Below are 13,226 nucleotides of genomic sequence, written 5' to 3'. Positions count from 1 at the left end.
ATATATTGTTTGATATGACACTCTTCGCAAGATAATTTGTTTTGGTAATACCCTCTGGAATCAAAATTGACTGGAAGTGTCTAACCAATAGGAGGACAGCTTCTAAACACCTTAGTCAAATAACGAAAGTTTAAGCCAATAAGAGACTGGCTTACAAAGGGGTTCTGTTGGAGCCCTGTGATTGGCTGAGGGAAATTCAATGGTTTCCAGAGCATTTCCCTGCGAGCCTTGAAGGTGTGAAGGTCAGTTGAGTGTTGGTTCCTCAATATTAAATCTTAATTTAGATGTACATTAATTGGTAGGATTATACATCGCTGTTATTGAATCTATAGAAAATGTAGGCATTTTATTTTTTGATAAGATGACGTTGGTTTGATTAAAATGCAAAAAAATATGATGAAAATTGGCTAAACCCCAGACCTAATTGAAAACATGTCTGAAGCCTTTGTCCGGCTGTGGACTAGAAACATATGCATTTGTTTATTTATTATATATATGTATATGTATATATATATATATATATATATTATATATATATATATATATATATATGTATATATGTATATATATATATATATATATATATATATATATATATATATATATATATATATATATATATATATATATATATATATATATATATACACTGATCAGTATTTTTGTGTATTTGATTTATATATTACTGGCGTGTTTATTTCAAATTGCATATACTGTATATTCGAGTTACCTATTAACGATGTGATAAAAATTATTCTTGGTGTAATTAAATTAGTATATTAATGTAATTGAAATTAATACTGATGATTTTTTTACGAGCGTAATGTACACTGTTTAAAATTTTGCCGTTAACAAAAATTTTTAAAATACTTGTATAAATGTTGCCAGGCATTTACAGTTTTAATAATGTATTATTGACTTAAAGGAGTAATATTACAGTCACCAACCCGTAATAGATAATTACAAAGTAGGGTAAAAATTACAGTCGCCTGTATTTTACCGAAATGCGGATGAGTACGGGATATTTTTTACGGAGACTTGGTGCTAAAGAAGGGTTTTTGCATTATTATTTTTCAACGCGTAAATAGTTTTACCCCAGGAGTCCGGGGTTGAATCCCCCCAGAATTCGTGATTACATCCCCCAGGATTCTTGGTTAGCCTAAATCTCCTCCAGATTTCGTGATTATATCCCCAGTGTTCGTGGTTAAATCTCCAAAGAATTCGTGGTTAAATCTCCCCAAAATTCCCGATTAAATACCCCCAGATTTCATTGTTAAATCTCCCCAAAATTCAGGACTAAATTACCCCAGAATTTGGGATTTAATACTTCAGGACTCATAGGTAGATCTCCCCCAATAATTCGTTGTTAAATCCCCCCATGACTCGTGATTAAATCCTCCAGAATTCATGATTAAATCCCCCAGAATTCGTGGCGAAATCCCCCCAGAATTTGTGATTAAATCCTTCAGGATTCATAGTTAAATATCCTCCAGAATTCGTTGTTAAATCTCCAGAATTCGTGATTAAATCCCCCAGGATTCGTAGTTAAATACCCCAAAGGATTCGTGGCTAAATCTCCCAGGATTCGTGATTAAATTCCCCAAGATTCGTGGCTAAATCTCCAAGGATTCGTGGTTAAATCTCCCAGGATTCGTGGCTAAATCTCCCAGGATTCGTGGTTAAATCTCCCAGAATGCATGGTTAAATCACCAGAATTTGATTAAATCCTTCAGGATTCTTAGTTAAATATCCCCCAGAATTCATTGTTAAATCTCCAGAATTCATGGTTAAATCACCAGAATTTGTGATTAAATCTCCCAGGATTTGTGGTTAAATCTCCCCCAGAATTCGTTGTTAAGTCCCCCATAATTGGTGATTAAATCCCCTTGGATTTGTGGTTAAATACCCAGAATTCATGGTTAAATCCCCCAAGGATTTTAGGTTAAATACCCAGATTTCGTGGCTAAATCCCAAAAGGATTATAGTTAAATCCCCCCAAGGATTTGGGCTTGAACCCCCCAAGGGTTCGAGATTAAATCCCCACATAATTTTTGGTTAAATTCCCCCACAGGATTTGTGGTTAAATTCCCCCACAGGATTCGTGGTTAAATTCCCCCCCAGGATTCGTGGTTAAATTCACCCCCAGGATTTGTGGTTAAATCTCCCAGGATTCATTGTTAAATCCCCAGGATTTTTGGTTAAATCCCCAGGATTTGTAGTTAACTCCCACAGGATTCAGGGTTAAATCCCATAGGGTTTGTGGTTAAATTCCCCAAGCGTTTGGATTTAAATCCCCAAGGATTCATGGTTAAATCACATGAATTCATGGTTAATTTCCCGATGATTCGGACTTGAAACCCTCTAAAGGTTTGGAGTTAAATACCCGCATAGGGTTTGTAATTAAATCCCCCACTATTCAGAGTTAGATCCCCTAGGATTCATGGTTAAATTGTCCCAGCATATGTGTAATAATTAGAATAGTTAATATTACATGTTTAAAACAAATGACGTAATATGTCATGTTGGTTGGAGGAGCTAATCCTGGGACTTGCTGTAGTCATTCAAATCGTAAACAGGACATACAATGCAAACCTCAGCAATTTGACATTCTTCTTAACGTCAACACATTGTCTCAAGCGTGTGAAAGTTTGTGACGTCACCGGATGCAGGTGTCTTCCGAGTTTGTGACATGACTAATATAAACTGGGCATACGATATCTGTGATATCGATAATTTAGTCAGTTCATATCTATACTTCACCAGAATTGGTCATCTGGACCAACCCAGCTTCCTCCAGTGATGGAGATGTTTAACTCTGTTGTTTTTATAGAATAAATACTTAAAAACTATTAAGATGTATTCAGTTATCCATTTACATACATCTGAAACAACACATACTCAATGTGTGCTTATAACAGTAGCACGCCAATAAATGGTGGCAGCGGTATGATATTGTTCGCTCAGACATTTTTCTGGTATGGGATGAGCTCTAAGACTAAAAAAATATATATTTTAAATATGGCAATATAGTTGAAAGACAAGAAGACATTTTTATTACATCAACCAACGTAATTGTCGAAGTGCATATGCAAGCAATTTTTCTTCAAGAGAATGATGTCATTAGCTTAAGAACCGCCATTTCAAGGTTTTCTGCATCATTGGATGAGTTGCATAGAAGACATTTTCATTTGACTACAAAGAGTTTGCTTGGATCAACATTAAAAGTTGCAGAGATGCTATCTGATGACTTGAAAAATAAGACTGGCGAGACGGGATCTTTGGCTTATGACCTTTTGATGTGGACTGTAGGACACAAACATAAAGAAAGACGGAATCCGTTTATTTATGCTGCATTAAGCATCTTTGGGTCTGTTGCAAGTTTAGGTTTAGGAATTTCCAATCGTCTTAAAATTAGTAATCAAAATAAGAAAATTGAGTTCTTGACTCGTAAAGATGAATTAATTATGTCAGAACTAAGGAATCAGTTAGCTTCAACCAATAGAATTATGGATTTATTAAATGAACATTCAGATAATATCGTTCAAATTATGGAAGTACAGGATTTGTTGGCAACATTAACGTATTATGATTCAAAGATAGATCACATACATAACAGAATTACACATTTCATTGAGAAATCCAAGGATTATGTAGAAGCTATCATGTTAGCAACTAAAGGTGTATTGTCGCCCCATTTGTTGCCTATAAGTTACTTAAAGTTAATTCTGGAGAACGGAAGGGATAAATAGGCTATGTTCCTTTGTTAGACGAACATAGGTTAGAATTTTATTACAGCCTAATTACAGTAAACGTAGATAATAACAAGATTAGGATTACAATTCCCTTTGATTCTTCTGATGCCTGGCAATCTTACAGGATATCACCATTTCCGACTTTCATGACGAATCACTCAAATCCAGTAATATCCAGTTTGACAGGACACGTATTGATTTCCCCAGACAAGGAAACATATACGGTCATTAAAGACTTAAATCAATTAACTCACTGTTCAGACGCAATGGATAGAAAAATATGTACAGCTGACTCATTTGAATTCCATAAAAACTTAATGGATTCATGCGAGTTAGGTATAGTGCTAGACGGTGCTCTCTCCCATACAAGTGAAAATTGTCTGGATAAGCTTTATCCCTTTGACAATAATGAGTTCAATTGCAGACTGAACAATGGCTCGTGGATACGATACGACAAGGACGGCTTCAATGTATCATGCCCTGACGGATCCACGTCCTTCACCCATATCTTCGTCGCAGCAGATGGTTGTGTCGGGACTTCCCCGAATTCCATGGTGACTGGTCTACGGACAATCATCAGAGAACGAGCCTACTTCGCGAACTTCACGTGGTCCTCTACAATGCCAGCACTTCCTCTCCCGTACAACAGACAAGTTGCCAAGCGGTTGATGAAAATAACCGAAATGGACCACCTGTCACCGACTTATAAGGAAATTCTTCACCCCATACTACTAGCTGGTTTGAGTATCACGGTGGTGATATTTATCGCCGTGAACATCCTTGTTTGGCATAGGTTACGGCACAGCAAGCAGCTAAAAAGGAACGATTTGCCTAGCCCCGACAATACGCCCTATTTGATTCAGTTCAAAGCTGTTTGAGTGGCCACCTCATTCGCTAAAGGAGGAATTTGTCGGGAAGAGTTTATATGAAAAGCTGATTAGTACGCTAGTAATATGTAATTAAAGAAATTTTCTACATTTGCATTGTTAAAAATACATTTAAAACAACATTTAAAAAAAAAAAGATATAAATCATTTTTCTCTCGGCATCTAATAAAAATGTATAAGCCGGAATGTTAAAAAAGAAAAGAGAGAAAAAAAAATATATATATAACAGAATCTAATCTAATAAAATATATCAGCATATATATATATATATATATATATATATATATATATATATATATATATATATATATATATATGTACGAAACCGTGGTACGTGTACGTACCAGGAATTCGTGTTTGTGCACTAAAATTGAGTATTATGTTTCTGACAAAGGTAACAATTATTCTTTATCAAGTTACCGAATCATATGTAAGTCAGAAGTTTTTTTTTTTTGGTACCATATAATCATTTGCTAGCAATGTACCATATATATGATCTTGGTTTTATCATGCATTTTTCTTTTTGCTTTGGTAATATCTTTTTTGTATGCATTATTGTTATTATTTTTTAATGTGCCTATTTGGACATTCGTCCTCGGTTGATTATGGCTAAAGTTAAACAAAGAATAATACGTATGTCCAGTCACACCTAATAACCATGTTTTGGCTTGTTAAATTTTGGTAAAAAAATTGAGATAGCTGGCCGAGCTAATGTAATAATTAGAATAGTTAATATTACATGTTTAAAACAAATGACGTAATATGTCATGTTGGTTGGAGGAGCTAACCCTGGGACTTGCTGTAGTCATTCAAATCGTAAACAGGACATACAATGCAAACCTCAGCAATTTGACATTCTTCTTAACGTCAACACATTGTCTCAAGCGTGTGAAAGTTTGTGACGTCACCGGATGCAGGTGTCTTCCGAGTTTGTGACGTGGCTAATATAAACTGAGCATATGATATCTGTGATATCGATAATTTAGTCAGTTCATATCTATACTTCACCAGAATTGGTCATCTGGACCAACCCAGCTTCCTCCAGTGATGGAGATGTTTAACTCTGTTGTTTTTATAGAATAAATACTTAAAAACTATTAAGATGTATTCAGTTATCCATTTACATACATCTGAAACAACACATACTCAATGTGTGCTTATAACAGTAGCACGCCAATATATGGACTTGAATTCCGAGGATTCGGGGTTAAATCCCCCACAGGATTATGGGATAAATCCGCAAGGATTTTGGGGGAAATCTTCCCACAGACTTCAGGGATAATTCCCTCAGGATTTTGGGGTAAATCCCCAAGCATATTTGCGTAAATCCCCCGGCATTTGGGGGTAAACCCCCAATGGATTCTTGGATAAATCCCCCAGGTTTTTGGGGTAAATCCACCACGATTTTGGGGTAAACCCCAAAAGAATTTTGGGGTAAGATCCCCAGGATTTCGGGGTAAACCGCCACAGGATTTCGGGGTAAACCGCCACAGGATTATGGGATAAATCCGAAAGGATTTTGTGGAAAATCCACCCCCCCACAGAATTTGGGGTTTAATTCCCTCATGATTTTGGGAGTATATTCCCCAGCATATTGGGGTAAACCCCCCAGCATATTGGGGTGAATCTACTAGGATTTTGTAGTAAACACCACAGGATTTTGTAGTAAACCCCACAGGATTCGTGGATAAATCCCCAAGGATTCGGGTGTGAGGTTTGTGTATCTTACGTAGAGGTGGGCGGGGGGGGGGGCAGCGAGTATGTTGACTTACCTAAATTTATAATATCATTTGTCAAAGGAAACATTAAACTTGAGGTATAGAATGTCCTTGTATTCGTTAAAAATCTGTTGGTCAAAATCGAGTTCCAACGTTAGCGACCAACATGTGGGCTTTACTTAAGTACTTAACGAGTAACAACATCCAATTGAAAGTGGCTAAATTCATTTTAAAAATCAATGTTAAACTTCAGATTTACGTTCATTTAAATGTATTGATTATGATAATCGCCAGATTAAAGTGTGCTGAAGAATACCTTATTTTTTTCCGTTTAAATCATTACCACCTCCACCGAAGTTGGAAGGTGGTTATGTTTTACCCAGGACCCACTAAGAGACTATCTTAGTGGGTCCTGGTTTTACCCGCGTGTGTGTGTTTGTAAACAGCTTCCTGCCCACAACTTTAATTGTAGAATAGTGAAACTTGCAGGGATTAGCTGTTACGTAAAAAGCTGAAAATGGTTAAATTTAGGAAGGTTGAGGTCAAAGGTCAAGGTCACTGTCAAGCAAAATGTCCAACTAGCGTAATCAGCTATAAATCTGCACATCGTCATCACAGACTTCAAACTCGGTTCATATTTGAGTGAATGAAAATCCACGCCAGTAATACATGTTAAGTAAGACCAAGGTTAAGGATTCAAAGTTGAACGAAAGGTAGAAAATTAAGCTGCCGTGGCGTAGGTCTGCTCTCTACTGATTGCCCCCCTAGTTTTCTGTTCACATAAACCTTTTTTAATTCACTGATAAGGTCAACTAACGTCGTCTGTACTTTTATTATTTCGTATATTTCCTTCTAATTTCGTTTAGTTTAATTGTTGCCCCTTTTGCTAATCCCTTTGTCTTTACTTGGAATGGTTAATGTAAGAGTATAATAACAAACAAAGTTAAATCATTTAGCAGAGACGACATTTATTATTCCAGAGAGGCCGAAGTGCCAGTGTGTACTGGAGCAGTAATTAAGGTCTGTAGGCTACTAAGTGACCTTAGCTCTGTTAGAATGACCTTTTTGTCTATTAAACATTTCCACTATTGATATCAAGGTCGATGTGAATAAATGTGACCAATGACCTTTCAAAGAGCTATATTAATCACCCCTTCACCTTCCTCTTCGTTGCTCACAGTTGGGGAGAGGTTGGGGGTGTCTTATAGTCCGTGGGCTGAGGGGGCTCACCTTGTACCCCCCCCCCCTTAAAATTGACAAAAGTGCATTTAGGTTGTAGCATTTGATCCATATTTTCATTTTTTTAATGTTCCCATTGAAAAAATAGGGACTCACTACCACTCCTCGGCCACTTTATTTGATGATATCATCAAATTTTGCAGGTGCCAATTTTGGGGTAGGGGAAACCAAATTAGACATAACTCCGGACTGAATGGTCAGAGAAAGATAAATGACATATCAAAGTGTTTGCATTGGGCATCTCTAATAGATAAGATAAACAATTTGCAATTATGGCCACTCGGAGTAAGGATGTAATGTTCTTAGTATTACACAACGCTGATCCTGGGGCTCTGATCCTGAGGTCTGTAAGAGAATCTAGAAATTGGTGTATCAAAATATATATGGCTTATTTTAATAAGGACAACACGTCTAAATGTGCAAAATTTATCATATATATATATATATATATATATGTATATATATATATATATATATATGTATATATATATATATATATATATATATATATATATATATAGAGATTTTATTCATACATACTATTACCACTACTACTAATACCAAAGTGACGCACCTGAGGGTTTTGCCTAGACCAAAGGGCTCATCAGGTGGGTTTGGCCCACTTCCATTTTTGCAGGCTTGGTTCCCACGACCCTCCTTCCCTCCCTTGTTTCATCATCTGAACAATTCAAAATTCACCAGAAGAATATCTTAGGATAATTGATGCTATCTGATGAAGAAGAGAAGCCATTTGAAACCTATTTCAGTGTTCTGGGCTTTGAACTTATGAGTTTTTACGCCGGACCAGAGGTTGCCAATTTTTACCGAAATAGGTTTCAGCCAACTTCCCTCACTCCAGCTAGCCGATAACAACCAATAACAACATTTAACATTTATTTGTGCACCATAAATGTTTTAAGATGATTGATGACTTAGTCCAAGTAGTTCATCCTTCCAATTGAGTCTGTACTTTATCGGATGATGTAGGCTCGTACCTCTACATCAAAGGATATTTCCTCCTCAAAACAAAGTTCCTTTTTCTGTCCATCTTCCATAGTCCAACTACTTGATCCTTCCAACTGAGACAGTACTTTATCCTATAATGTAGGCTTGTACCTCTACATCAAAGGATATTTCCTCCTCAAAACAAAGTTCCTTTTTCTGTCCATCTTCCATAGTCCAACTACTTGATCCTTCCAACTGAGACAGTACTTTATCCTATAATGTAGGCTTGTACCTCTACATCAAAGGATATTTCCTCCTCAAAACCAAGTTCCCTTTTCTCTCCATCTTCCATAGTCCAACTACTTGATCCTTCCAACTGAGACAATACTTTATCCTATAATGTAGGATGGAAACCTCTACATCAAAGGATATTTTCTCCTCAAAACAAAGTTCCTTTTTCTGTCCATCTTCCATAGTCCAACTAATTGATCCTTCCAACTGATACAGTACTTTATCCTATAATGTAGGCTTGTACTTCTACATCAAAGGATATTTTTTTTTTTTTTTTTGGTGGCGACATTACAATCACCATTTTTTTTTTTTTTATTTTCGGTGGTGATATTACAATCACCATTTTTTTTCTGGTGGCAATATTACAACCACCATTTTTTTTTTATTTGGTGGCGATATTATAATCACTATTTTTTTTTTTTGGTGGCGATATTAATCCCCATTTTTTTTGTGGCGATATTACAATCACCATTTTTTTTGGGTGGCGATATTATAATCACCATTTTTTTGGTGGCGATATTATAATCACCAGTTTTTTTTTGTGGCGATATAATCACCATTTTTTTTTTGGTGGTGATATTATAATCACCTTTTCTTTTTTTGGTAGCGATATTATAATCACCAATTTTTTTTTTTTTTTTTGGTGGCGATATTAAAATCCCAATTTTGTGTGGGGGGGGGGTTGTATATTTCTTAGAATTTTTTTTTTTTTTTTTTTTTTTTTTTTTGCTGTTTATCGTCCTCTTCTGTCTGCTGTTTTTTTTTTTTTTCATTTTTTTTTTACTTAGGATTTTTTTTGTTTTTGCTGCTTTTGTTCCTGCTGTTTCTCACGACCCCCAGCTGTTGGCAGATTCTGTTCGCTCATAACTGAGGCTGTTAGCTACTATTAATTATAGCTGCTAATTACTGCTGCTGCTAGCTGCAGTCTCGACTATTGCTAGCTGCTGTATGCTGTGGCTTTCGGCTACTAGCTGCTGCTATTTGCCACTGCAAGCTGCTGCTGCTCTTGCTGCTCTTGCTTGCAGCTGCTGCTGCTACTGCTGCTTACTGCTGCATTTGCAGATTGCTGCTGCTGCTGCTTTTGCTAGCTGCAGCTGCTGCTACCAGCTGCAGCTGCTGCTACCTCTGGTAGCTACTGCTGCTTTTGGTAGCTGCTGCTGCTGCTGCTTATTGCTGCTGCTGCTGCTGCTTATTACTGCTGCTGCTGTTTACTGCTGCTTCTACAGACTGCTGCTGCTGCTGCTGCTGTTTACTGCTGCTTCTGCAGACTGCTGCTGCTGCTGCTTACTGCTGCTGTTTACTGCTGCTTCTGAAGACTGCTGCTGCTGCTTACTGCTGCTTCTGCAGACTGCTGCTGCTGCTCACTGCTGCTTCTGCAGACTGCTGCTGCTGCTTACTGCTGCTTCTGCAGACTGCTGTTGCTGCTGCTTTTGCTAGCTGCAGCTGCTGCTGCTTTTGCTAGCTGCTGCCGCTGCTGCTTTTGCTAGCTGCTGCCGCCGCTGCAGCTGCCGCCGCTGCAGCTGCCGCTGCAGCTGCTGCTGCCGCTGCAGCTGCTGCTGCCGCTGCTGCTGCTGCTGCTGCCGCCGCTGCTGCAGCTGCTGCTGCTGCTGATGCTTTTGCTAGCTGCTGCTGCTGCTTTTGCTAGCTGCAGTTGCTGCTGCTTTTGCTAGCTGCTGCCGCTGCTGCAGCTGCTGCTTGCTTTTGCTGCTTCTGCTGCTTCTGCTGCTTGCTTCTGCTGCTTGCTTCTGCTGCAGCCGCTCGCTACTGCAACTGTTGCTGTTGCAAACTGCTGCTGCTAGCACCTCCTGCTTGCTGTTTCTCCTAGCTGCTGGTAGGTGCTGCTGATAACTGCTGCTGCATACTGCTGCTAACTTCAGCTGCGACTTCTGCTAGTTACTGCTAACTGTTGCTTTTCCATTGCTGCTGGGTCTGCTCCTGCTGCTCTCTTCTGCTACTAACTTTTACTAGCTGGTACTAGCTTCTGCTCCTGCTATTTGATGCTCCACAGCTGCGAGTTCCTAAAAATTTGGACTGATGCTGCCCACTTAACCATGAATTCCTACCTCCAAAAGATGCAGCTTCTCTTCCCAGCCAAAGATGTCTTGGTTCAACCTCCAAGAACTTGTCTGCATACTAGAAGAATCCCAGCTTCATCTCCCTGCAGAGCCAGTCTTCTAGATTATTCCCCCAGAACCACCCGAAGGTTGGTATCCAAAGGAATAGATCTAGATATCCGACCATTTGTACACTTGACAAACACCTTGTACTCGTCCATCAAGGTACATAGCATACTAGAATCAGCCAGGTTCCTTCCCTCTGCAGATCTTGTTGTCCTCCAGGTTATTCCAAGCATCGTTCAAGCTGGATAGTTAAGCCTTGCATCCTTTAAGCTGGGGGCAGTCCATCCAAGCATCCTTCAAGCCAAATAGTTTCAGGTGTCCTTTCCAGTGGAACTGATGTCCTGAACCTGTCTAAAATGGGTGAAGCACAAAACTTAACAAAGAGATTATTCCTTTTCAAACAAAACTAAACAGAAAAGAAAATTCCTTTCTAAATAAAATTAAACAAAAATTTTATTCCCTTTCTCCTATAAATATATATATTTTTTTAGTGGCGATATTATAATCACCATTTTTTTTGGTATGGATACTATACTCCCCATTTTTTTTTTTTTTTTTTGTGGCGATATTATAATCACCATTTTTTTTGGTGGCGATACTATACTCCCCATTTTTCCTTTTTTCTTTTTTTTTCTTTTTTTTTTTTTTTCTTTTTTTTTAGTGGCGATATTACAATCACCAGATTTTTTTTTCTTTTTTTTGGTTGCGATATTACAATCACCAGTTTATTTATTTTTTTTTCTTTGGTGGCGACATCATAATCCCCAGTTTTTTCATATTTTGCGTTGGGATATAATTCCTCTTTAGTTTTTTTTCCAGCCCTGCCTTCTCGTCTCTTGAAGGGTGAATCTATTCAACTGGCTATCCCATATTAAATCCCCAGTCTGCTCACCAGAAATTTCCATATGATATAATTCCTTCAACTCGGGGTGCGTTTGAGAGAGACCGTCTACAAGTTGGCTAATAGCGTAATTTTTATGGTTTAATTCCATCTCTAGCTTCATGTTTCTTTCCATCATATCTTGATACTTCTCCTTATAAATTGCAAATTCGTCTGTCACTGAATTTATATTCCTAATTTCTTCTTCCAGTTTTTTATTCTTCTCGTCGGCCTTCACCAACATATTTTTTGCGGCTCTTTCCTCTGAGAGGTCTCTCTTCAGTCGTCTATTCTCTGCTTTAACACCAGCAAATTCTTTCCAGAGTTTTTCCAGTTCCTCCTCAGCCATTTCCAGATCGCACACCACGTCTTTCTTAATTAATAGTTCAGTCTTCAATTTGCAGTTCTCATCCAGGACAGTAACCAATTTAGTTCCCATTCTGTAGACCTCCTCGACTGCAGCATTAAGTTCACTTTCTCAAGTAGCCTTTTGCAAAACGTTTTCGGTCCTCAGTCTCTTGTTTTCAGCCTTGACACTGTCCAGTTGAGCCCAGTGTTCGGATCTCATTATCAGCACTTTCAACGTATTCCTCCAAGTCTCTCTTTTCCAGAAGTTTCTCGTTGGCTGTCTCGAGATCTCCTGTTACTCTTTCCAGCCTCTTCTCGAATATCCGAATCTCCTCATGGGCATTTTCTAATTCCTTTTCTACATATGCCTTGGCGAAAAGCTCATTACGAATTTGATCGTTTCGAGCTTCATCTTTTTCTAGACTTACAAAAAGCGACTCAATATTCTTATTGGCTCTCTCTAAATCATCAATTAAAGCTAAGTTACCGATATTATTACATACCTCAATTTCTCCTACCTGAACAAATGTATTGGCCAAAAGCTCCTATCGAAGTTCATCGTTTTGACTTTCAGCTTTCACTAGACTTGCCATAAGACCCTTAATTTTCTTATTGGCTCTATCTAAATCTGCATTTAAAGCTGATATGGCTATGTTGTCCATAGATAACTCAATTTCTTCTTCCTCTGCATCATGCACCTCTTCACAGATGCGTTGTAAGTCATTGGTCGTTTCCGTTTCTAGGTGTATTCTAGCAAAGAAATCATCAAATAACTTAGTTCCCTCTTCGGCACCGTCCAACTCCTCACTTAGATCCTTTTAAGATGCTTCCTCCAATTGTGCGTGTTCCTTAGTTTCTCCAGCAACATAATTTGCCCTATCGTAGACTGCTGGGTGCAGTCTCTCCATTTCCTCCAGATCCATTAAAACCAAGAATTTTTCTGCTTCTCTATGTAAATCCTCGTCTCCACAGCACCATGCCATGGCGCCAAAATCTATCAAAGATCCCAGTAAAATCATTCTGTCAGTCATAAATATAACCCTTTT

General features: G+C 38.1%; 1 protein-coding gene across 1 annotated transcript in view; it reads right to left on the bottom strand.

Moving 5' to 3' along the window:
- The window catches only part of LOC137654128 (probable DNA-directed RNA polymerase subunit delta), a 34,863-nt gene extending 22,592 nt beyond the window's left edge, over positions 1 to 12,271 (bottom strand). The window contains exon 1 of the mRNA XM_068387767.1: positions 11,845 to 12,271. Coding sequence (XP_068243868.1) covers positions 11,845 to 12,271 — 427 coding nt within the window. The remainder of the gene's footprint in view (positions 1 to 11,844) is intronic.
- Between the last annotated feature and the right edge of the window lie 955 nt (positions 12,272 to 13,226).

Source organism: Palaemon carinicauda, chromosome 15 (assembly GCF_036898095.1).
Source record: "Palaemon carinicauda isolate YSFRI2023 chromosome 15, ASM3689809v2, whole genome shotgun sequence".
NCBI classification, from domain to species: domain Eukaryota; kingdom Metazoa; phylum Arthropoda; class Malacostraca; order Decapoda; family Palaemonidae; genus Palaemon; species Palaemon carinicauda.
This window is presented reverse-complemented; position numbering and strand designations above follow the sequence as displayed.